Consider the following 26,313-nt stretch of genomic DNA (forward strand, 5'->3'; position numbering starts at 1 on the left):
AACGTACTCATGAAAGGGTGACGAGAATATCCACCAACACACACACACACACACACACACACACACACACACACACACACACACACACACACACACACACACACACACACACACACACACACACACACACACACACACACACACACACACACACACACACACACACACACACACACACACACACACACACACACACACACACAAAAAGGGTGGATCGTAAATGATCCCGTCAAGGGAATTTTATTTCTAAATACGGTATACTGTACACGTCTTCAAACGGTTGCTGAAAAAAAGTGCATGTAAGGCGCACACCCAAAGAATGGTGTACAGTATTTTCAAACGTTTTCCATATATAAACCACACTGGATTATAAGACGCATTTTCAATGAATGACATGTTTCAAAAAGTTTACTATATATAAGGCACCACATTATAAGGCGCAACAGGAAATGCTAGGGTTACGTTATGCGTCGCTGCTGCGATAAAGGAAATGCCAAAAAACAGTCGGATTCCGTCCTCATTTTCCTTTTTTGATGTCAAACATGAAAATAGAAATTGTAGAATAGTATAATGTGTGCTATTTTCTCAATTTTTATGAGCGCAAATATATTCCAGGGTTTTATTGGAGTTGATCACAATACAATAATAAATATAATTTTCAGAGATGACCAATTTTCCTACTTTAAAGGACAAGTTATTCATAGTTTGTAAAATCACTTCAAATGACTTCTACTGAGCGTATTTTACAAAGATTCAACCACATATAGCTACTGTATATTTTAGCTGCTGTATGTTTTAAGACTCGCGCTGAATATTCAGGAAGTCTTGTTTTCGAGTTGATGACGATCCCCTACGTGACGTCACATTTGGAACGCCCCTGACCGAGACAGCGAGACACTACTTTGGTCTGAAAACTTCGTGTTGATCCGTGTTGATGAAGAAATTAGAAGGAAAACACATAATGCGATGGTGAATCGTTGTGTGTTGCCTCAAGACTACTATTTGATATTCGCTGACACAAATTCCCAGCAGACAAATCATCCCATTTCCAATAGAGCTTGGGCGCCATCTTGTGCATTTTCTGGGACTCTACAATGCTGTCATTGACGGCTCTAATTGATATGGGAGGACTCCTTTAACTGATTGCAAACATTTATGCTTTCCTCTTCAGAACTATTTGAATCAGATTCATAACTGGATGAATAACAAGAAAGCATCTTCTCCGAATCTGAAGCCATTGTTTTGATTCTCGAGCAAGGCAAGACGACTTGGCGTGACGTCACGACCTGGGGGCAGGACTTTCTGAAACTCGCAATTTCCGGGGTCATTTTGAAGTAGTTTTGGGACATGTTAACTCATTTTTATTGGTGTTTTGCATTTGACTAAAAATATCAGCCTGCGTGCGTTGGTTATTTTAGATGCTATAAAACGTTTTTCTGATGTCAGTTAGGAAACAGAAAAATGTTGGTGGTTGTCCTTTAAAATGTTTATGTCCCCAAGGATTTTTTATGGAATATTTAAAGTTTTCAGAAATAAACAAATTTCTTTTTTTTCTCAAGACACTAAATACCAAAACAAGCAGAAACACCAAATTGTGCGAAAAACTAGTGATGGGCAAGTGAAGCTTCATGAAGCACTTGTGTTAGTTTTTCACTCATCTGGATGGCACTCTTGGTTTAAAGATGGAGAGGAATTTCATTTGCATAAACCTTTACAGTTAAACCAAGGGCACTATCTGGAGGAGTCCAAAAAATATCACAAGTGCTTCATGAAGCTTCGTTTTCCCTTCACGGTCAAAAAAAGGAAAACTATGGAGAAAATTCGAAAAAAAATTCCATCTTGTAAAGTAATTTTAAGAGACGACCGAAATTAAATGCTGTTTTATATATCCCAGCATGCACCACTCACTATGGAAACGGATTCGGTCGATGCTGATAGTCATTGCGAGACATTTTGTGCCTTAATATTACTTCATATATAAGGCACACCGGCCTAAAAGGTGCAGGGTCATCTTTGAAAGAAAATGGAGACTTTTGGGTGCGTCTGAGAGTCCGCAAAATACAGTAAACTTTTTGTGCATTTTTCCTTCTTCTTCTTCTTTTCCTCTCGGCTTTTCCCTTCCAGGGGTCGCCACAGCGAATCACTGACCTCCATCTTCAGAGGTATGATCCGCATGTTTGTTTTGCGTCGGATCCCCTTCCTGACACAACCCTCTGTATTTATCCGGGCTTGGGACCGGCACAAGAAGACATATGTCTCTTTGTGGCTACAGAACAAGCAACTCGCTCAGTAAAAGGTTCCCAAACACAAAATGGGCATTTAAATATTTTTTTTTGAGGCGTGGCAAAAACTTTGCCTAGGGTCGCATTTGGAAGTTGTAGAATAAGTCTCCCCCCCCCGCAATATCAGAACGTGATCAACTTTTATTTTATTTTTTGGGATCATTGGCAATTATAATTACAAGTTACTTTGTTTACCAGTCCTTTCCTTTTGCTTTGAGAGCTTGCAGCTGGCTAACGCTAAAGCCTCACGACGACACGCTGGGTTACATACAAGCCACCGGAGACTTGAAGATGATATATTTTCACAGCTGAATCCTGTAATGACGTGTAGGGATAAGAAAGATGTTTGACAAAGGCTTCTTTTTTTCAGCAGGGTGTGGTTTCATGCATTCGGCGGACACGCCCACAGCAATTTTTTCATTTGTCATGAAGCTTCGTTCGATTTGTCGGGATTGCTTTCAGTCAAATTGGCGTCATTTACGGGAATTTTTTTTTCACTCGACAAAGACTTTAAAGTCGTCAATGAAGTGTGAACAGCAGTGTGGAGCACCTCCAAGGTGAGCTTCTTATTTCCGATCCACACTTAATCGTGGCGTGGCGTCACGGCGGGGTGGGGATGGCAGCGGGGGGGGGGGGGGGGGGGTCAGAACAGCATCAACAACACGCCCATTGGACACGTCGACATGAAGAAATTTCCCATTCACAATCTCAAATGTAGAATTTGGTCATGATCCAGAAGACAATTGTTTGGCCTTGGAGGAGGCCCGCGCTCAACCGAGTGGCATTCGAGTCAAACTGGTGATTCTCATGACATCACAGGGAAGCTATTCTGCCCGGCAACCCGCCCCCCATCCTTAAAATCTGTCACTGGATAGGGTATTATTTCCCAGAGCGTCTGAGACCCTTCCATGCACATGTGAACACACACACACGCACACACACACACACACGCACCCGCACACACACACACACACACACACACACACACACACACGCACACGACGCACGCACACACACACACACACACACTCACACACACACACACACACACACACACACACACACACACACACACACGCACACACACACACACACACACACACACACACACACACACACACACACACACACACACACACAGCACTTAGCCCATGTTTACAAAACTCCTGATCCCCAAAAGCTCTTCCAGCTGTGCTCTGGGTGTATAAGCATGCTTGTGTGCGGGCGTGCGTGTGCGTGTGTTCTTCTTCTTAACCTTTATAATCAACGTAGCATCGAAATGACAAGAGATTTGGTGCTCGTCTTTTTTTAACTCATTCGCCGCAATTCCCGAGTTTGTTCGGGTTTTGGTTTTTCTGCAGGGGGGGCCGACAAAGCGCTGGACAGACCTCTGGCAATGTTATTCTCTTTTTGCCTTTTGTATATGTTAGCGCTTTGTTCCAGCTTCAGCTGTTGTTGAAGCACTCTATCAATCAATATTGTATTGTATTTTGTAAAGCCGTCGCCATATCAAGCTCAGATAACTTCAGACCCATATCACTTATGAATTAACTATTTTTTTTGTGATGAAAGAAGAGAGTCTGAGGTTTCTAACACTGTAGTGAATGTTTGTGTAGTCTTAAAATTCAATATTCTGTGCATCCTGGAATTCAAGTGACAATGACAAAAACCCTTTTTGCACGTCTGGCAGTGAATGAGTTAAAGGTCAGTTGGGATTGACTGAAAGAACGCCGCTTTGGCGTCCATTTGTATGACTGCGGAATAAAAGAAATAGATAAAGTCTTTGAAATGGTTGTTTTCGCGTCCACTGACCTCCGACCGGGCTGATCTTGTTGGTGATGGCGTATCTGAGTATCCGCTCCTCCTTCACGTACATCACAAAAACCCTCTCCATGGTGATCTGCTGGGTCTCGATAGGCGGAGCCCGGTTGTCGTGTCGACAGTCACGGTAGGTGATGTTCTGTTTTAGTTGGAACGAAAAAGACTCGGATCCTCGATCCGGCGAAACCACGGTAAACTCCCGCACGGAGTTGGAGGTGATGACTAGAAGCAAAACAAAACGGGTGGTTGGTTGGTGGTTAGTTGTCGGGGAGATTTCAATGGCGGTCGCGTTACCTGATGGGTAGTAATGGTACGTCTCCTTAAAAGGATCCATGTTGACTTCAGCGGCAGGAGGGAGAAAAGGTACGCTGCCGCTGAGCACAGTGTCCACGGTGAAATGGTTGTTTTCATCCAGGCCTCGTCCCGTTTGACTGATTAGCAGTCGCTGGTTGCCAGGGTAAAAGACAAGTTCGGCGTGTCGAGTGAACTCAGCCCCTGACAACAACAGACATTTTCAACATTTATCAATTCTTTTTTTAAGCATCTTTAAAGACTCTGCGTGACGTCATGGTTAAAAGTCATACAAGGTACCTGTTGTTTTGAATCCTGATTGGCTGTTGGGCAGCTCCAGAGCAAAAAGCCATCCAAACAGCTCTCCGATTGGCGCAGCCGGCATCAAGGCCCAACCCACCGGCTCAGGGATCTAACCAATCAAGGCCAGCAGAGAACCCATAAGATAAAATGCGAATGATCCAAGATAGTGTCGTATGTAAGATCTTTTGATGGGATTTCAACTGGTATAAAACACATTTGGGGAAGCGCTGATACCTCACTGACGGCTGTGTAAGCCCTTCCATCTCCCACCACAATGTAAGCGTGCAGGTCGATGTTGTTCAGCTCCACAGGAGTCACACCCACTGTTATGGTCCCACTCATCTTGCCACTGACGCGCTGGGGGGCCGCTGATGATGACAACAAACAAACAAACAAACACATATAAATAAACAATCAGAAAAATAGTAAATAAATAAACAAATACATAAATAAATAAATAAATACAGTAAAGTCTCGTTATATCGATATCGGTTATATTGATAGTACTGCTTATTACGATACTATTTCTATGAACGCAAGGAGAAAATTTACATGCCGCAGGATCGGATATAACGATAGTCCGGTTATATCGATATTTTTTCCGACTCCCGAGAATATCGATATAACGAGACTTTACTCTATAAATAAATAAATGAATGAACACACGAATGAATAAATAAATACATACATAAATACATAAATAAATTGATAAATATATAAACTGACACAAAATAATAGACAACCAAACAAATAAATAAATAAATGTGTACGTACATACGTACGTACATACATACATACATACATACATACATACATACATACATACGCGCACACGCACACACACACGCACACACACGCACACACACGCACACATACATACACACACATACATACACACATACATACATACATACATACATACATACATACATACATACATACATACATACATACATACATACATACATACATACACACATACATACATACATACATACATACATACATACATACATACATACATACATACATACATACATACATACATACATACATACATACATACATACATACATACATACATACATACATACATACATACATACATACATACATACATACATACATACATACATACATACATACATAAACAGAAAGGAACTAGTAAACAAATATACATAGATAGATATATAATAGATAAATAAATAAACTGAGAAAAAAATAATACACAACCAAACAAATGCATAAATAAACACATAAATCAAGATAGAATAAACAAAAAAAAGCAAATAAATAAATAAATAAATAAATATGTCTCATCATGCTCAATGTGGTTCACTAAATTAAATTTGACAAAAGCCCAGCGGGAGCTGATAAGCAAACCTTCCGGCAAGCAGTGGCGGCCATTTCCGTAAAAGCCGTGTTGACAGTGACAGCAGAAGCCCGTCGCATAATCAGAGCAGAATGCATTCTGAGAGCACTGCTGCCGGAACCTGGGACAAACACAAATCCTCACTCACTACATGAACAGACAGATACCCCATAATAATAGATGCTGGACAACCAAAAGTATACCTCGCACATGTTTCCTTATTCTCAGTGGTGTAGTGAATCACTGCAAAACAGAAAACACAAAAAATAAAAATACCTCTGAAGATTTTGAAGTGATGACCAAGTGATGACAAGTGTTTGACTGTATGGTAAATATACAGTACTGTATACTGTCACCCGAAAGGAAGTTGGAAAAAAGACATTACTGAGAAACATACACGCACGCGCATACAGAGGCATGTGCATGAGTACTGTACATACAGTACGGAACACTTGGACACACAACAGCTGTAGCAAGGCTGCATCATCACCTCGCAGGCATGTAAAATGCTTCAGTAAAATGGCACTCCGAACCCAAAAAAAAGAAAAGAACAGACTAGTTTTATTATGAGCTCGGTTAAGCAGAACATGACTTGATGAGCAGGCTCACTGTGGGGTGTGATTTTGGTGTGATGGGAAAACGAAGCTTCATAAAGCACTTGTTATACTTTTGACTCCTTTTGGTCGTGCTCTTGGTTTATGAAGGTTAGTGAAAAGGAAATGTCTTAAAAATCCACTGCTACTTTAAACTAAGAGTGCCGCCTAGAGCTTCGTGAAGCTTCACTTGCCCATTACTACTATAATGGGCCTGGGGACCAATGTGAAGCTCTTTACCAACTGAATTGGATTGGATGGATTGGATTTACCTTTATTAGTCTCGCAGTGGAGAAATGAACAGTTCACAGCAGCAAAGTTATGAAAGGAAGAGGAAAGGAAAGAAAGAAGTAGAAAAACAAAATACAGGAGCTGCGGGAAAGGCAGCCACTCTCACTGTGCCATCTTGAAGTAAAATAAAAATATCACTGAATATCAAGTAATTTAGAATTTGAATATCAAGTAATTTTGAATTTGAATATAAATTTGAATATAAGTAATTTTGCTTAGAATGTAAATTTAAAATGGAATGTGTAATCTATTGTGAAAAAATTCCAATACTTGAATGCGTTTAATTTTAGAAAATTACTTTTTATAGCAATTGGTTGGCAACTCTGGAGGAAAATGTTACTGCTGAATAAAGAACATAATAGGGCAGAAAACAAACAAGAACTTGGAATTAAAATTAAAGAATCCAAAATACATTGGAAATAGCCTTTCTTTTCAAAATGACATTTTGTGGGGGGTCCAATTTTACTGTGAACAGATTCACAGCCCCCCCCCCCCCCACATACACACACCTGGTAGTTGCACAACAGCCATATCATAGTGCAGCTGCTGAGACTGAGATATAGTTTCCCTCTACTTCTTACAAGCCATTCTCCGTTCATACATTTAAGACCAAGTACCATAAATATACATTTCTGTTAAGGTGCCTTACCTCCTGTGTCAAAGTCAACATCCTCCTCCACACTGACCACATGACCTCCAGAGGATAAGGGTGGTTCATTTCTGTGAGGGGGATACAAATGTCCAACCTCCACGGGAATCTACAAGAAGATAAACAGTGCGCGGAAAACGTTTTCAACTTTAGATGAAAACTACAGTGACTGAGTGCTAATGTCAAATAATTGGAAATTCCAACTTTTTACAACACCCTACAAAGTGACACATTTGCTCCATTGCATTAAAATACATTACAAAAAAAGGACTGAGAGCAGCAAAATGATAGTACAGTGATACCTCCGCACACAAGCGCTTCAGTTCACGAACTTTTCGCCTCACCAACATTAAATTCGCGAGCATATAGTGTCGGCTGACTAACTAATTTTCAGTGGATGAACACCAAACCACACGGTCGAACAGTGCCACGGTGGCGGACTAGTTTTCGTCACCCCCTTTCTTTCAGTGCAGTTGTGGTTTGTTATCGAGTGTGGTACTTTTGCTATTACGGGACCGAAAAAGACCCCACCACAGGCTAATGTTAAGCCGAAGAGGACACAAAACAAAATTACGGTCGAGCAGAAGAAGCAGATAATTGAGAAACACGAACGAGGTGTGCGTTTGTGTGACTTAGCGTCCCAGTACCAGTATGCTAGGTCGACCATTGCTTCGTGTGGCTCAGGGTGTTTCTGTGTTGTCTAAGCAATGGTCTCAGGTAATAGAAGAGGCTGAGAAACTTCTGTTGATTTGGATTAACGAAAAGCAACTAGCAGGGGACCGTGTGAGTGAGGGTATTATTGGCAAGAAATCTCGGCAACTTCACTCGGATATCATCAAGAGGCTACTACATCAATGACCATCTCAAAGGTAAATAAAGCGACTTTATTATACTACAGTTTGAACACTGAAACACTGAAAAACATTTCTAAGTATTTTACTTTTATGGCCACCTTAGTCAAAACAGTTCCCGACCCCTGGTCTAAGGTTTCTAACTCTGTATTGACTCTTTATGTAGTCCTAAAACTCAGTATTCTCTGGGTCCTGGAATTCAAGTGACAATGACAAAAACCCTCGCGCTAGAGTGGACGCGTTTTTGCACGTCTGGCTGTGAGTGAGTTAATATGTATGAAATTGATTCCGCATGTTTTTTCTTCATTCCAGATTAAGAAAATGATTATGTTAAAGATATCTGAGCAGAATGGTTGACAAAATCTCCCCCAAAAATGAGTTATTCCAGGTTTACCTGTGGTCGCTGCTCTTGGGACCACTGAGCGCCTCCTTCCGGGATGGACTCTTGTGGAGGCGGCGGCGGAACATACTGCCGCTCCGCTACCTCTGAACCGCGCCCGGGTTCAGAGGTCAAAGGTAAATCTTCAACGCCATGCAACACCTCAGACGCCGACGAAGGTAGGGGAGTTTCACCGGCGACCGCTGGGCGGTATTCCAGATCTTCTCCCGTCAGAGGGAAATCACCGTCTTCCTCTTGATGAGCGTGCTCGAAGTTGCTGTTTTCTTCATATTCGTCAAAGTCATTGTACTCTGGGGTGGTGGCGCCCTGTGAGGAACAACCACCGAGAAATCACGGCGAGCAGTTCATGAAATAGACGTATTATTTAAACACCCAGTGAAGTGAATTCAGACAATGACGTTGATATGTATGTCGATTTCATGTGGTGTTTGAGAAGAGCTGATCCAATCAGTTTCGGGCTGAAAGCAGACATTCATTTTTGTATCATATTTTTACCATGTGGTGTTCCACAAGGCTCAATTCTGGGGCCTCTGCTGTTCTCACTGCTTATATCCCCGTTGAGTTCCATCTTGAGGGATCTTGATGGTTGTTCTTTCCACTGTTGTCAGATCTACGGTATGTCCCAGTGAGCAAAAAAAACACACACTTCCTTACCGAGGCCACTTGTCTTCCGTCTGGAGGAAACCCAGACCTGCATGAAAACTACATTTCTTGAATTTCAAGGGAAAGAAGGCATAAGTGATGGTGTTTGGTCCCATTGGCCCTTGTCCATCCCATCCTGTGAAATTGGGCCCCCTGTTTCCATATCTGAGGCCCACAGTCTTGGACGTGGGTCTTAAACTGGACAGTGATTTTAAATTGGGAACGGTGAATTGTGGCTTCTTTCAGCTTAGGCAGCCTTCGTCATTTGTTCCTTCGTCACATCCTGGCAGGATTACTGCAACAATTTTGTAACCAGACAATCCTCAATGAAGTGTCTCCAGTTGGTCCAGAATGCTGCTGCTCAAATTTTGACTGGTATTCTTATAAAGAGGGAGCACATAACTCCTACTCTGGCATCTCTTCCTTGGCTCTCTATACATTTTACAGTTCTTTTGGAGAATTTTGTTTCTGTTTTCAAATCTTTTAAATGCAAGTGAAATGCAGTTCTCAATCAACTTACCTGGATAAACTGTGGCAAAAGAAATAAAACAGACAATAAGACAATAATAATGAGAATATGTGTGGTGTGTGATTGACAACGAGCATCATCCAGAGCGGATACACAGGTTTAATTTCTCGTCATTTTAGAAGTCTTGTTTTATATACGGGTACTCTGGCTGATTCTTTCAAATTTGACAGGGTTTGGATTGGATTGGATTGGATTTGCCTTTATTAGTCTCGCAGTGGAGAAATTTACATTTCAATGCAGCAAAGTTATGAAAGAAATGAAAGTAGAAAGTTGCTGTATTATGTGGTATGTGACATTTACAAGGCAGGTTTATTGAAATTTCAACAGACCATTAAAACTACAAAAAAACATGAGAGGGAAATTACCAGAGTGTGCTCATCTTCTCTTGGGACAGGAGTCACAAGGATGCCATCAATCGACGCAGGGACAATGTTGTCAAAAGAATAGCGATTGCCAGTGTGGAAAAGCCAAAGGCCTGGAATTCCAGTGTTTCCAACCCTTACAACGGGGAGAAGAAAAACACAGTCACTTAAGTAATGCCATAAATATTTTCCTTGAAGTAACACTTGTCCCTCTAGCCTCAATTCTACAATAAAATCGACATCTCTTTTGTTCAAAGACGCCATTGTTGGGACGGGAACAAAGGGTCAACAACAATTTAACATCACAGCGAGATGCTCAAGAGCACACCGAGTTCTCGAGAGACAATGGTTAAAGATATTTGTGTGGCTTGCCGGTAACTGCGGGCCATTCGCGGACGTTTTGACGAGTCCCAAGACATCATCGTTTGACGGTAAAATAAAAACAACCGCCTTGTTCACTTAGCAGTCTAACGAGGCAATATGGATCTCACGATTGGGATATTTGGAAAGAAAACAGAAGAGTGACGGCCATTTTGGTTTGTGTCTCAGCATTTCTGTTCGGGTTCATTGCAAAGACGTTGGATGGATTTAAGCTCAACCGCTACAAAAACTATGATAATCATGAATATTCTTGATATCAAAACAGGCATAATTGCAAAATTCATTCAAGTTGCTTCAGTGCTATATTTTGGATGAAATGTATGTTTTAGGCTTATATAAGTAACCTGTCATGGTTTGTACTGAAAAATAAACATTTAATAAAATATATGCCCTGTAAAGATATGTACATGTACAACTGGAGAGAATACTGCATATGTTAGTACAAAAATGTTTGTATGTACCGTTGTTCGTAACTCGAATGTTCGTAAGTAAGGGAGTGTCTGTACTAGTGTATAACTGGCAACAAATGGTGTAAAGCAGGAGTGCTAAACGCATTTTTGGCGCGGGCCATATCGTTGTTATGGTTTCAATTTTGGGCAACCACATAAATAGTGATGGGAAAACGAAGCTTCATGAAGCACTCCAGATGGTGTTCTTTGTTTAAAGGTGAAGGTTAGTGCAAATGTCTTTAAAATCCACTCCCTTTTTCAACCAAGACTGGCATCTGGAGCAGTCAAAAACGATCACAGGTGCTTCATGAAGCTTCACTTGCCAATCACTACATATAAAGGTTTAATCACCTCCACATATTGCAGACAAAACGCACAAAAAATTCATGAACCTCTAGTTTTAAAATCAGAAGACAAGAACAATGACTGTGATTGGGGATTACATATGACAATTAGAAATTTTGGTTCACACTTTAGCAAGCATCAGGGGTCCTGACATGCTTCATTAGCTTTTGTGGGGCAAGTAAATGATGTGGCGGGCCAGATTTGGCCCGCGGACCTCGACTTTGACGCCTGCGAGCTTAAGCATCGCAATTTGTACTAACTGGTTGAGACGTTTGATACTCTGTTCATCGCCGGTCACACTGTAGTAAGGTCCCTCGGTTCGGGAAAAAATGAGGTAGGTGATCTCGCCTCTGCTGAATCCGACTCGGGCGGCCAGCTCTATCGCCACATTATAGGACTCCTGCATGAGAAAAGAAAACAACGATGAAAAGTTGTCCGGACAGCCGGGGTTATATTTTCACTGGTGTGTGTGGGACACTAAGCTATGATGCTCAGCATCTGCATTCGGGAGTGTTCAGAAAAAAACAAGCACCCCCTTGTTTCTGCTCAGTTTACCTTGGGCCTCGTCCCAAAGAAGTTCAGGCCACCCTCGGGGTAGAGGAAGAGAGTGTATGAGTCGCTTTCGTCGTAACCAATCACCGCCTGGAAGGTGTTGACCTGGAGGACGGAGGTAGTTTGCAGTTCAATCTAAATTAACGTGTACAATTGTCAAGACCTTCCCACGGCGCACATATTTGATGGACCGTTACTCCATGTGATTGTCATTTGCGCGCAAATGCACAAACACATACACACACACACACACACACACACACACACACACACACGCACACGCATACACACACACACACACACACACACACACACACACACACACACACACACACACACACACACACACACACACACACACACACACATGATTCCCAGGCGAATGATGAGCACAGCTGTTTTTCTGTGTGCGCGGATGTCTTTCATGGTGAGGTTAAAAGACGCAGGACTCGCACATCGTCGTCACCTATAGCCAAGAAAAGCACACATGTGCGTTCCTTTTAATTGTTTACCGCGACATCTTTAAACCATCTTCTTTTGTTCTTTTTTTGCCTCCGGGCCTTGTTTTTAATTAGCTCTGAGAGGCTGTGCGATGTCTGTATGAAATCTGCTTTTGCTCAGTCTTTTCAATAGTGATGTTCATGTCGTCATGTTGAAGAGGGAGACACTGTAGATGTTTAAAAAAAAGAAGTCAACATATGTCTGTTCAATAGTGATGGGCAAGTGAAGCTTCATGAAGCACTTGCAATTGTTTTTGACTCCTCTAGGTGCAACGCTTGGTTAAAAGATGCAATGCATTTTCATGACTTTTCCTTGTGCCCGTTCATGTACAGCGCACAGACGCCCTCACTGTTGATTCTGAAGGCGTCGGTCAGATTTCATACAGCCTGACGACACAAGCTAGCTGAATTCTGATTGGATTAAAAACTCTGACCTAAAACTACAACACTGAAAGGAGCATAACCAAATGGATATAATATAACATCAAGAAAACAGTATGTAGAATAATTATATATATATTTAGAAAAAATACTTTTTTAATGAAATTGACTTTTATTATAATTATGATAATGATGTCTGATTATGTTAGGCCAGCAGAGAAGGCCTTGCTGGCTCTGACGGCCCACCACTGCCTTTGATTCATCCCATGTCCATTTCAGATGTTCTAGTAGGATTTTACCAATATCTTTTTTTCTCCATGAAGAATCCAGTTTATTGCGTTTTCAAACGCCGTAAAATTCCTGTCACCTCGTTTAAAAGGCCCCACTTGCTGTGGAAAACTAACATCCCAAAAGCATGAGGCCATTTACGTAAATAGGTTGTGTGTAGACCTTTTTTTTTATCCGGTTAGAATAAGTGAAGGCTCGGACTGACCCTAGATGATAGACGACACCGTCAAGGAAGGTAGATAAATAGAGAAATAAAATTCTAGTGGTAAGGCTCGCGAGTTGAATTTTACTGACCACAAACATCCACACACACCCCCAGGCCAATTTGCACTGAGTGTTCCTTTGTGTGGGTATGCGTTTGACACACAGGGTGAAGACATCTAAGACAAGCCCACCCCCTCCACCTTGTCCTCCCAACACCAAATAAAAGGCTTTCTTTCCTCACCTCTTCATTTCAAGCATGAGTGTAGATATATACACACACACACACACACACGCACACGCACGCACACACACACGCACACACACATGAACACACACACACACACATATACACACACACACTCGTATAATGGCCGAGTAAATTTCGTAAAGAGACAGCAAAGTCACACTGACCTGCAAAAACAACACACATTATCTTATGCCTACAAAGCCAGCTGTGCATTGAAATTGATTATTTAGTTTTTTTTTTGAGGTTGTAGGGGGGTTAAATTTGTGATTTGTAGTGTTTGTAGCAGAAATAGTGGTAATGTCATGGCAGCCATGTGGTGTTGTGGAACATGTCAAATGTCATTTGTCGGATAATCGGCGGGTTGGTAAAATCTGGATAGCAGGTCGTGAGAGGCCCATGGGAAACATTTGCGAATGTATTTGTCTATTTATTTATTTTTATTGATGAATCAAAACAGTTTTGAAAACCTCCACTTTGAATTATTTGTTCAATCCTTGATTTTTTTTTTTTTGTTGATAAATCAACAAAGAGTTTTGAAAACTTAAAAACTTTATTGTTTTTTTGTTGATAAACAACAGTCTTGAAAACTTCCACTTGGAACGTTTTTCATCAAACCTTCATTGTTTTGGTTGTTTTTTTTTTTTTTTTTTTTTTTTTTATGAATCAACAAACGGTTTAGAAAATTTCCACTTGGATTTTTTTTTAAACTTTTAGTGCTTTGGTTGTTTTTTATTGTTTTTCTTTATAAATCAACAGTCTTGAAAACTTTTAACCATAATCAGTCAGGACAATAGAAGTAATCAGTGTAGCCTCAGGAAATGGTCCTCTGCTCCCCCCAACCTTAGAGCAGGGACCTATCATAGCAGAGATCTGGCACCGCCACCTCTGGACTGTTGGGATGTATATAGGGTCAGAGCTACCAGCAAATTTTAGTTAGCTGACAAAGCCTCTTGGATGAGAAGCGAAACGTCCGACACCTTCAAAAAAGTGCAGATGACGGCTGAAGAAATATTTATTGTTTAGGTTTTTTTTTCACATGGGAAACATTTGGGAATGTATTCATCTATTTATTTTTTCCGCCAGATTTGGCCCGCGGACCTCGACTTTGACACCTGTGAGTTTAAGCATTGCAATTTGTCTGTTTTATTTCTTTTGGCACAGTTTATCCAGGTAAGTTAATTGAGAACTGGATTTCACTTGCATAAAAAAGATTTGAAAAAATTCACCAAAAGAACTGTAAAATGTATAGCGAGCCAGGGAAGGGATGCCAGAGTAGGAGTTCTACGCTCCTACTTACAAACATTTGAGTTACAAACAACGGTACATATAAACATTTTTGTACTAACATATGTATGAAACATTTATTGGTTTTTTTTGGATGAATCAACAAACGGTTTTGAAGACTTCACGCTTTTAATTATTTTTCTTTTTTTCAAAACCTTTGTTGTTTTTTTGATAAATCAACAAACGGTTTTGAAGACTTCCACTTTGAATTTTCCGCCCTTTTTTTCAAATCTTCATTGTTTTTGTTTTTTCAGGCTTCAACATCAAACGCATCAATGTTCCAAAATAAAAAACGGTCATCTGTTTTCATTTAAAAAGACGATTGCATAAAGCACCCCTTTAGCAATAGTTTACGCAAAAACGTACGACCCGACGCTGACCTCGGGACGGTCACTTGGGAGCGTGAGTGCTCCTTGTTTGTACGTAAGTACGGATAAACTTGCTGGACACGTCGTCCTTTACGAAAAAAGACTAATTTTTTTTTCGGATAAGATCAAATGAAGACATTTATGAACATCTGATTTTACTTGGACAATGACCACACATCGTAATTACAACATCAATCCCTCTTGTGCGATATTGCTTAATTGTGGTTTGGGAACAGTGTTCGAGGGGTTACCACGATGGCCTCAAGGCCCAAGGTTCGATACTGTGCGAAGCGAGTTGAACTGAGTCCACTGACGGCAATATACTGCACTGGTATCTCAAGTTAGCACTCAAAGCGTAACATGTTACAGCCAGAATATCTCGTGAGTGGAGTCACTCGTATTTTAGGGCACGCTAAAAAATATATCAAAGCTAAGAAGCTAATCATTTAGCAGCGGTCTTTAGAAAAGCAATCCCGAGCTCGACGTGTGTTTGTATTCGCCATAGGGATCTCGGTGATCCTTTGAATCAACATCATCGTGAAATGAAATTTCCTTACAACGCCACCTTGAGAGTAGTGATGGGAAAAACGAAGCTTCATGAAGCACTTGTGATATTTTTTCACTCCTCCAGATGGTGCTCTTGGTTTGAACATGAAGATTAGTGCAAAGGAAATGTCTTGAAAAATCCACTCGATCTTTAATCAAAGAGTGCCTTAAAGAGGAGTCATAAACTATCACAAGTGCTTCATGAAGCTTCACTTGTCCATCACTACTTGACAGCACCCAATGGACCCCCTTCCTCCAAACAAGTATTAACCCCCCCACAACCCTTCTCCCCCAATACACATCCTGAGTGGCAAACGGGACTCAGTTCACACATGCTCAGCAGTCCAACCCCCACTGAACTCCACCCAGCACCTCCGGCTAATCTCTTCAAAGCAAGATGCTATCAGTCCAGAGACCCTCAAAATGCTGTGATCGGCGAGGCCATTTAAACCCCACGCCCACCCGCTCCCCCACAACTTCCTCTGAAATGGTTCAACAATTTAATCCACAGGCCTCTCGTCCATATTGTCACAAAGTCAATCGAGTTCAATGAAAGAGAGCCACTGACACTCGCAACATCTTTTTTATTATTTTCACATTTGGCTTTTTGTTCCGTCAGGTCGGGGGAGGACGAGGGTTGACGAGTGAGATAAAACAGCCTGTGAAAGGCAAACACAGACGAGAGGGCGAGACACGGGACCATCCCTTGTGGTTTTCCGCCCACCACTCCCTCTGTCATCCATCCATCTGTCCATCCTATGCGACTGAAAGATAAAGCAAGCGTGGCGAGCTTTTTTTTCCCGCTTCCTTGCACACGTGAATTCAGACTTGGTAAAACGTATTCACAACGTATATACATGGGCAGGATTTTTTTAATGCTAAAAAATACCAATGGGACAGAAAACATAAATAAACAAATAAATAAATATATACATACATACATACATACATACATACATACATACATACATACATACATACATACATACATACATACATACATACATACATATAAATCAAATAATTAATACACAATACATAAATAAAAAAATTAATACACAATGACTGTAAAGTGTCCTTGTGGGTTTTGAAAGGCACTTATAAATGAAATGTATTATTATTATTATTATTATTATTATTATTATTATTATTATTATTATTATTAAAACAAAAATATGCAAATAAATAAATAAAACATACAAATATACTCTGTTCAAATAAATAGTAATCCCTCGGTTCGGGAAAAAATGAGGTAGGTGAGGTAGGTATAAATACCAGTTTAGCTTCTGTACATAAGTAAAAGAGCAATGGATCTGAAATGTACTTCAGTAAAAGACTAAAAATTAACTATTTGTACTGTCATTTACAATACTGACCTCAGGATCTTCATCAATGAAGGGATGACTTTTGAGTGTGTGTGTGTGTGTGTGTGTGTGTGTGTGTGTGTGTGCATGTGTGTGTGTGTGTGTGTGTGTGCGCGCTTAAGTGTGCATGTGACTGAAAAAGGTAAAAAGTCTCTTTTGACCAAGTAAAGAGTCCAAACTACATGTCATTGGCGCGTCTGGCTGTCGCTGCTCACCCACAGAGAAAATTATCTGTGGGTGACTCTAAAGTCTCCTTGAGAGTTTTGAAATACCAAACAATGTAAATATAAAAAAAAAAATCAAACGCTGGTTAAAAAAAAAAATCAAATACAGATGAAAACCTACTTTAGAAAGTATGAGTAGCAATCTTAATACTTTGAATGCATGGCTGAGGGATTGGACCATACAGTGCTGATCAAGGCAGCTACAGAAAATCATCACAATCTAAATACGCGCGTTAGGATACCATACCAAAAACGATACGTACATGAACGAAATATGTGTACTTTATTATTTCCCACCACTAACTGAATCTCGAGCACTCTGCATAACCCACCGTTTAGATATACTGTACACGTACACCAAGTAGTGATATATTCGCGCTCAAAGGTCCTGTTGATTCTATTTTGGGGGAGTGGAGGTGGGGTGGGTGGTGGTGGGGATTTGGCATTCAGTGGAGCTTGTTTCTTGGAGTGGAGGGAGTGTTTGCCTTGTAGCCTTCCAAAATATTCGTGTAATGCGGGATTGGCTTCATCACGTGCAACAACGTGAAATTTGACTACGTGCAGATGCAACCAATTTGAATTGACATTATTTCAGATATGTGGGCACTAGTGATGAGTAAGTGAAGCTTCATGAAGCACTTGTCATAGTTTTTGATGCCTCTCAATTGTACTCTTGGTTTAAATATGTGGATTTTGAATACATTTCCTTTGCACTAATCTTTCTTTTTAAAGCAAGAGCACCATCTGGATAAATTAAAAAATATATCACAAATGCTTCATGAAGCTTCATTTACTCATCATTAGTGAGCACTGCATATGCAGTTGTGAGATTTTATCGAAACATATTTGGGGAAAACTGAAAAAAGGAGTCAGCAACAGATCTTGGGATTGGGACCGTTTTTTTTTAATTGAAAGGGAGCGAAGGACAATTTAATGACCCGGTAAAATGACCTCTGACCCCTTGAAAAGGTTAAGAGGTAGATTAGTGGATGAAGGAGTACAAATGGGCCTCCACTGCTTTGACCCCTAAGGCCGAATACAAGAAACCTCCAAGAATTCAGACTAATTGTTCATCGTAGCTGTCTTACCTTGGTGGAGGTCCCCCCACTGGTTCGAGTGGGCTCCTCGTATGCCGCCACATTCTCCCAAGTCGCCACTACAGCGTGGGTGGGTGTGAATTTGGCATCCGGGAAACCTCGGTGAACTTCCTGCCGCGTAGTTGATTATGGAAGGGGGTGTGAAAAAGAAGAATACAATTGGCAAGTGTTTGACTCATTTACATCGTACAAGGCCAAAAAACGTGGCCAGATAACATTCCAGGTCTTTTTCGGAGCGGCAAAGGCAATTACCATTTGTGGGCTGAACACAATGTGAAAATATTCAACATATGCAAAATCAGTTTGTGGTGTGAAACTGTAGAAAAGTATGTGTGGTAGTCCAGTTGCGGTGGGTGGGGTTAAACCACCTCCAAAATGGATGCGTTTCGAAAGGAATGTATACAATATGTACGATACAAGGCAAGGCTACAAGTATCAAAGTTCAAATGCCTTTTCAAAATGCAGGTTTTGGTGATATGCAAAAATGAGACACATAAATCCTTTCGGATACTTCCATTAACTCATTCACTGCCAGATGTGCAAAAATGTGTCCACTCCAGTGCCAGGATTTTTGCCATTGTCACTCAAATTCCACATAATTTGAGTTTGAGGACTACATAAACATTCAATACAGTGTTAGAAACCTTAGATGCACTTCTTTGATCAAAAAAAAAGTTAATTCCTAAATGATATGGTTCTGGAGTTATATGAGTTTACAATGAGGGCGGCTGTCGAAAATTCAATGTAATACATACATATTGGTTTTGGTCGCGATTTAACAACAGTTGAAGCTTGAACAAAGTGCTCACATGGAAAAAAGGGAAATGCTGCCGCCTTGTGGACGGGAAAAACATTGCAATAGGCCATGGACTGCGCTTTATCGGCCCTCAAACAAGGAAAAACAAAACCCGAACAAATTCGGGAATGGCGCTCTATGTCATATTTTCAATTCATGATTAAATTCGTGAATGGCAGTAAATGAGTTAACGAAAATTTTTACAACTCAACTTGATCATTGCTTTTAATTTCATGACAAGGATGTGGTTGTGTTCAAAATGGACCGCCCGCTTCAAATTTGTCTTCACTAACTGACAGCATTCAAAGCATTTCTCATCTTCAGCTATTCTTACGGGCTTTTCCAAAACAAATAAATATTAAATCATCAGCCAATAGAAAAATGTCTCGGCCGCTTAGCCCACTTATACTAACAAGTACACGTTTAACAACGCTTAGCTCTTATCCTTGAGTCAACGCACCTGGGCCACTCTGTTGAGTATGCTGGGCGTCTCGGTCACCCTGTAGTAAATCTGTCCTCGTCCTCCGCTGGTGTCCATGTCTGCCAGGAACGGGGCCACTACCGGGAAGTCAGTGGGAAAGCCGTCGTCCACATACTGAGTCTCCATCGGCAAGTCCTGAGCTGATATGATCCCATTGGTGGCCACCTGGAGAACGTCACAGTTTAGTGTTCCGGTGTTATTTTTCAACAGTGGTTCATGATGGGAAAACGAAGCTTCATGAAGCACTTGTGATATTTTTTTACTCCTACAGATGGTGCGCTTGCTTTAAATAGGAAGATTAGTGCAAAGGAAAGGTCTTTAAAATCCACTGCACCTTTAAACCAAGAGTGCCACCCAGAGGAGTCAAAAACTATCAAGTGCTTCATGAACCTTCACTTGCTCATTATCAACCGTGGGTACACGAGCACCCCTACCACACACCCAACAGACCTTTTAGTAGACTAAAGCCCTTTTTTATTAGCACCATCAACATTTTCAAGGAGCATCAGCTAACTCACTGCACAGTAACGTGCTGCTGACATGTGCAGTGGGTAGAAAAACTCGACACACCCCTGTACAAATACCAGATTTTTGTGGCATTCAAAAACAAGGTGAGATTAATAACATAACCTTTTCCTAATAACTGAACCACATTTGTTCAAAACATTTCGAGAGACAACTGAGATAATTCGTTTGCATAAGTGTGCACACCCTGTGCGTTACACATTTTAACAATCACATTTCAACTTGTGTCAAATGCGAGTCTTCGCACACTTTTCACACTAGCCACCATTTTGTGTACCTCAGATGACGTTAAAAGAAAGTTCTGATGTTCTAGTAGGCTTTCCCTGACAGCTTTTTTTTTTCATTTCTAACACATACTTGAAGGTTTCATGTAAATAAGAACATTATTTTGAACTGAACTGTTCATCATTCCCTCCACACAATTTCAGCATCGTCCGATATAACCAAGGTTGAATTTTCAGGCAGCTTGGTGCAAACACATCAGTACTCATGACCAGTCGAAGAAAGAACACCATGATGATGACAGTCACGTTTTTGGATTTGTTTTTTTTTGTATCTTTTTCAGAGGGAATGAGTCCAGATGTAGGGGAATATGATCTGTTCCTAAATAGTTGTCAATATAAGCAAAAAGCATTCAGACATCCACAGTTTGAAGGGGGTGTGCACACTTGTGCAACCACATTATTTTAGTCGTTTAAGTTACCCCTTTGATGATATGTTGTAAAAAAAAAGGAAATAAATGGAGTAAGAGACCATTAATTGTGGAGGAAAGTAGATGTATCGTGCTCTTATTTGACCAGGGGTGTGTAGACTTTTACAATATCCACTACGAGTCATGAGCGTGGTTTATTTACCCAAACCCTCTACCTCAATGAATAGTTTGCTCACCTGTTTACTTCAGTTTTTTTGTTTTTTTTTTTTGTGTGTTGCTGCTTTACTTTGTATGTTAGGAGACCCCCCAAAAAATAATAAAAACAAAAAAACAAAAAGGTGACACCTGCACAAATGTAATGGACTCACGTGGTCCAATCAGGGTGCCATTTGGCCTCTGCGACAATAAATTGGGCTTTTACCACCGTGAGATGAAATAGCTTTCTAAAGAGATGAATCAATCCAAACAAAATAAAATAAGAACATAAACATAGAAAGAATCATTTGCAATGTGTTTGACTCTGTTCCCTTGACTTGTCACCGGATGGAAAAACTCAAATCCCACCGGCCTGGTTCCACCGCTGCATGTGCACGTTAAATAAAGAAAATAATTACATGCTATTTGAGAAAACAGAAATGTTCACTCTTGCCAGTGAGAGAACTTGGGATTCTGTTGCAAAAGTGGAGGGAGTAAGGGGAGGCAAAATCATATTTTTTTAAAGGCATGCAAATGTACTTACATATAGCTGATAGAATGGGGTGTCGTAGAAGTAGAAAGGTTTAGGCAGAGAGATGACTTTGGAGGTTTCATCGTCCCCTTCTTCCAAAAGTGAATCTCCACTTAAGGCGCCATAAGGGAACATTTGGGCTCCCGGGATGGCCCCAACTGTGCACAGGCTGCAGCAAAGGCCCAGAAAATAAACGGTCACCATTTGCCCTCTTCTCTCCATTGCAGAAGGGGGACAGCTGGAACTCACAGGGAGCAAAGAGAGAGCAAGAACTCCTCAACTCCACTCGGTGGAGGCGCTAATACTCAGCGAGAGGGAGGGAGGAGTTAAGGGGATGCCAGTGGGGTACTTGGGGGGGGGGGGGAGGCGACAGCGGTGGAAGTAACATCTGTCTTAAATTAAAGAAAAAACAAATAGAGCGTTTTTTTTTTAAATCCAGATGCAACTTTTATCGGTTTCACAACTACGGAACCATCAATTATTTTTACGCGCTTGGACGCGATCGCCTTGAGTCACACAATCCTTCATGTTTATATTCCTCAAGGGGTGTTTGGATTCTGTAAATATAAATAAAGATCCGGAGATATAAATTTCACATTGTTACTTTGTAAACAGAATTCCCGTCTCCGTCGTGGAGGTAGAATTCTCTTATCAAAAGCATCTCATAAGAAACGATCATGATGCAGTGAGTGTAAATATAATTGATGCACCCTCCGCCCCAGCAAAAAAACAAACAAACAAACTCCAAGCAAAAATTCAAGGCGCTTGACTTAGTGTGTGTCAATACTGCACGATGAATGCAATTCTGAGACACTTAACGTTGGGTCCCATCTAGCGTCTGTCCAATGACATTACACATTTTCATTTGTTAGAATCGTGTGTACAATATTATTAACAATGACAAACACCTCTGCAATATCCTATTTGGGCATCAAAACTACACTTAAATTCAGGAATCTTTTTTTCAATCCTACAATTCAAATATATTGTATAAAAAATACACGTGTAATGGAATGTTTAAAATCAATCCATTGTTTAATATAAGTAATAAAAAAAATGCTAATATTTATCATGTAAACGTTGAAAAGAAATACTGTAAACCACAGATGTCAAAGTCAAGACCCGTCACCTCATTTTACTCGGCCCGGGAAAGCAAATCAAACTTGTGAAATTCCATGATGCTTGCTAAAGTTTTGAAGAGCGCTTATAAATCAAATGTATTATTATTATTATTATAAAGTCCGAACCAAATTTTCAATTTGTCCCATGTCAACCACAATAACAGTCATTACTCTTGACTTCAGATTTTAAAACTAGTTATTCATTAATTTGTTGTGCACTCTATCAGCAATATGTGGAGGGGATAAAACATTCCCCCCCAAATTCATAATGGCCCGCTCCCAAGAGGAAACCGGAACTACAATGTGACCCGCCACCCCCAAAAAATGTTTGACATATAAATTTTATTTGGGCAGTTATTCTTTCGCATACCACTAGAGGGCACCAACATACCTATTGTGCAATCATTCGCTTGTACGCTACATACGAGGTAACATCTTAAAAAAAAAACTGGATCCTGTACTGTATACACCAAATGCTTCAGGCATCACCAGTATAGACTAAAATGAAAATACAGTGGCATAGTAAGTCTAAGAGTTCATGAAAATAAAATTAAAGGCCAACAATTTGAATATTCACAGTGGGCCTAAGTAAAGATAATAATACTTAATCATACTTGGCAGTCATGCTTTTGCTTGCCACTAGAATTGACCAATGTATTATACAGCATTATCATTTTGGTGTTAATTTAAAGGACAACCGACGTCTCCGGACAAGTTGTGTCCATAATTTGTAAAATGGCTTCAAATGACTTCTACTGAGCGTATTTTAATAAGATTCCACCGCATATAGCTATATTTTACGTTTTAAGACTCGCGCTGAATATTCAGGAAGTCTTCTTTTTGAGTTGGTGAGGAGTCCGTACGTGACGTCACTAAAGGAACGCCCCTGACCGAAAAAAAAGGCGCATTGTAGCGGTCCTTCCATCACGTCAATGTATTTTGCTGTACTTGTTTGGTCTAGGGACCTCGTGTTGCACCCAAAAGCCGCCAGAAGAGGGCGTCAAAGCTCCATATGAGGAATTTATCAGCCTGTGGAAACGGAGGTGGCCACAGGAGGTCGCCATTTTGTGCCTCTTTTTCGGTGAGACATTTCCCCTCAATGTTGCCTCATAATAGCACGGAATAAATTCTTGAATCCATTGCAAACATGTATGCTTTCCTCTTCAGCACTATTTGAATCATATTCATAACTGGATGTGTAACAAGAAAGCATATTCTCCGAATCTGAAGCCATTGTTTTGATTCTCCAGCAATGCAAGATGTCTTGGCGTGACGTCACGAACTGGGGGTGGGACTTTCTGAAAATGCCCAATTCGCAGCTCATTTTTTTGCAGATTTAGCACACTTTAAGTCATTTTTATTGGTGTTTTGCATTTGACTAAAAATATCATACTGCGTGTTTTGGGTATTTTAGAAGCTATAAAACGTTTTTCTGATGTCAGCGAAGAAACAAAAAAGTGACGTCGGTTGTCCTTTAAAACTGAGTGATTGCATGAGCTTGTCCCGACAGTCATTTGACACTGCAAGATTTAATCAATAACTTCAGCACCAGACACCGTAGGTGACAAAAACACCCACCCTCAAGAAGTGCACGAGAGACTAGTCGAAGTAGAAGCACGAGTAATAACTCCTTTGCAAAATTTAAGTCATTTGAAATGTAATTAAAAAGTAAATATGATGATTTAGTCCTGGAACAAAATACTTGGTACTTTCCACAGCACTTCTATATGCGATGCAAATCATCTATCCGGTAAATAATGATTGTGACTGCAATAAATACCTAAAACTGCTGACCTCAGCTTGCATTTGTGGGATAGGATACCCACAGAAAAATCCAATAAACTCATCATTAATTCAGATGGGGGCCATTAGTGCGCATATGGAAACAAATGCACAGAAATGGTGCGTTTCGGTCACTATTGGGACACTGCTTGCTTTCAATTCTGGGAAAATCCGCGTGCGTGTGTTGAATCTATGAGGGTGGCATTTGTCAGCTCTTTAAGCACCTGCCAAGCTTCCGCCATAACAATAAGCCGTTGACAAGCAAGGAGGACTCACAGATTCAATCCTTATTCATAAGCGGAGCGCGTGCACAAAGAGCAAAGGGCACTGCGCTCTTTGGTTGGATTCACACGGATCAGTGCAGGCTCAAGGGTGGATCAGTTGGAAATGGCAGCACATGTGCACTACGACATCGATAAATCTGATTTCCTGGATTGGGTGAGGGGGGGGGGGGGGGTCGTTAGCAAAGTTCTCCATTGTGGGACTATTAAAGGATTCCTTATTCTTATTATCCTGGATATGATAATTGAATCGAGCAGGGTTGTCAAATCTGTTTGTATCACACGCTAAAAAAAATCTTGTTTGGTACAAACGTGGCTTTAGGTTTGGACCAGTAAAATGCAAAACTATTTCTATTTTGTATAACAAGGGATAGACTTCTTTTTGTGATTTCAGAATTTGACTAGTACTGCACTTTACTGTCAAGAATTTCTTTCAAGTGGCAATAAATATGATGCATGCATCTGATACAGTACAACAATTTCAGACACTGCATGTGCTCAGTGTATTAGATCATAATTACTTGCATAAAAAAAACGTGTAAAAAGTATGGAACCTTCACAAAACAGGATGTGGTTTTTGACAAAGGCAGTTAAAAGTCGACTCCGACTATCACCACTGAACATGTCGATGCATGTTTGCCTTTTGCTCAGTCACTCTTCTGTCTGGTTCCCACGCAAATCTTCATCTTCATCCAGCGACTCTATGATGTTATCGTAAACGACGACCGATATTACCAATCTGTACGTTACAGCAGTCGTTGTAAAAACATGAACATATAATACAGTGTAAACACGTCGCTTACAAAAAAAATCATTTCATAAAATACGAAACAAACAACTTCCTACTTAATCTCTGAAAGCGTTCAGTCAGCAAATGTTCGCCACAATCGGCTACCACCACAGCCGCCAACCAAACCAACTGTCATCCCTTTAGGTTGGCGATTCTTAACCTTGTTAGAGATACCGAAGTAAACCAGTTCATATCCACGTTCACCGAACCCTTCATTTGTGAAAAATATATTTTTTCCAAAACTTCAAGACATAAAAAAACATTTCTTAAAAAGAGGAAAAAAGTGTAAATGAAATTAGTACATAGCAAGCTATTTGAGTGAGTGGTGAGTGTGTACTTGCAAGTTGAGTGAACACTGGCACGGTCTGGCTGCCGCTGGTCACCTATTGAAAAAGTTATCCTGTGACTGGAATGTATCATTGGGGGTTTTGAATGGTGCTTATAAATTTATTATTATTATTATAAGTATATTTTTTATTGTATGACGTCCTACCACGAAGTCACGGGTGACGAGAGAGCAAATACATTCCTGCTGCGCTGAT

At 40.6% G+C, this 26,313-nt stretch overlaps 1 protein-coding gene across 1 annotated transcript in view; it reads right to left on the bottom strand.

The window, feature by feature from the left end:
• The window catches only part of nid2a (nidogen 2a (osteonidogen)), a 50,746-nt gene extending 28,678 nt beyond the window's left edge, over nucleotides 1-22,068 (bottom strand). Inside the window, exons 1-14 of the mRNA XM_089008055.1 lie at nucleotides 21,810-22,068; nucleotides 19,873-20,058; nucleotides 18,608-18,727; nucleotides 12,117-12,218; nucleotides 11,822-11,961; nucleotides 10,390-10,522; nucleotides 8,848-9,159; nucleotides 7,603-7,711; nucleotides 6,273-6,312; nucleotides 6,081-6,190; nucleotides 4,932-5,065; nucleotides 4,695-4,806; nucleotides 4,398-4,598; nucleotides 4,095-4,325 (exon numbers count right to left, since the gene is read on the bottom strand). Coding sequence (XP_088864181.1) covers nucleotides 4,095-4,325; nucleotides 4,398-4,598; nucleotides 4,695-4,806; nucleotides 4,932-5,065; nucleotides 6,081-6,190; nucleotides 6,273-6,312; nucleotides 7,603-7,711; nucleotides 8,848-9,159; nucleotides 10,390-10,522; nucleotides 11,822-11,961; nucleotides 12,117-12,218; nucleotides 18,608-18,727; nucleotides 19,873-20,058; nucleotides 21,810-22,019 — 2,140 coding nt within the window. The 5' untranslated portion in view covers nucleotides 22,020-22,068. The remainder of the gene's footprint in view (nucleotides 1-4,094; nucleotides 4,326-4,397; nucleotides 4,599-4,694; nucleotides 4,807-4,931; nucleotides 5,066-6,080; nucleotides 6,191-6,272; nucleotides 6,313-7,602; nucleotides 7,712-8,847; nucleotides 9,160-10,389; nucleotides 10,523-11,821; nucleotides 11,962-12,116; nucleotides 12,219-18,607; nucleotides 18,728-19,872; nucleotides 20,059-21,809) is intronic.
• Between the last annotated feature and the right edge of the window lie 4,245 nt (nucleotides 22,069-26,313).

Source organism: Hippocampus bargibanti, linkage group LG01 (genome assembly GCF_051943395.1).
Source record: "Hippocampus bargibanti isolate YZ-2025 linkage group LG01, ASM5194339v1, whole genome shotgun sequence".
Classification (NCBI taxonomy): Eukaryota; Metazoa; Chordata; class Actinopteri; order Syngnathiformes; family Syngnathidae; genus Hippocampus; species Hippocampus bargibanti.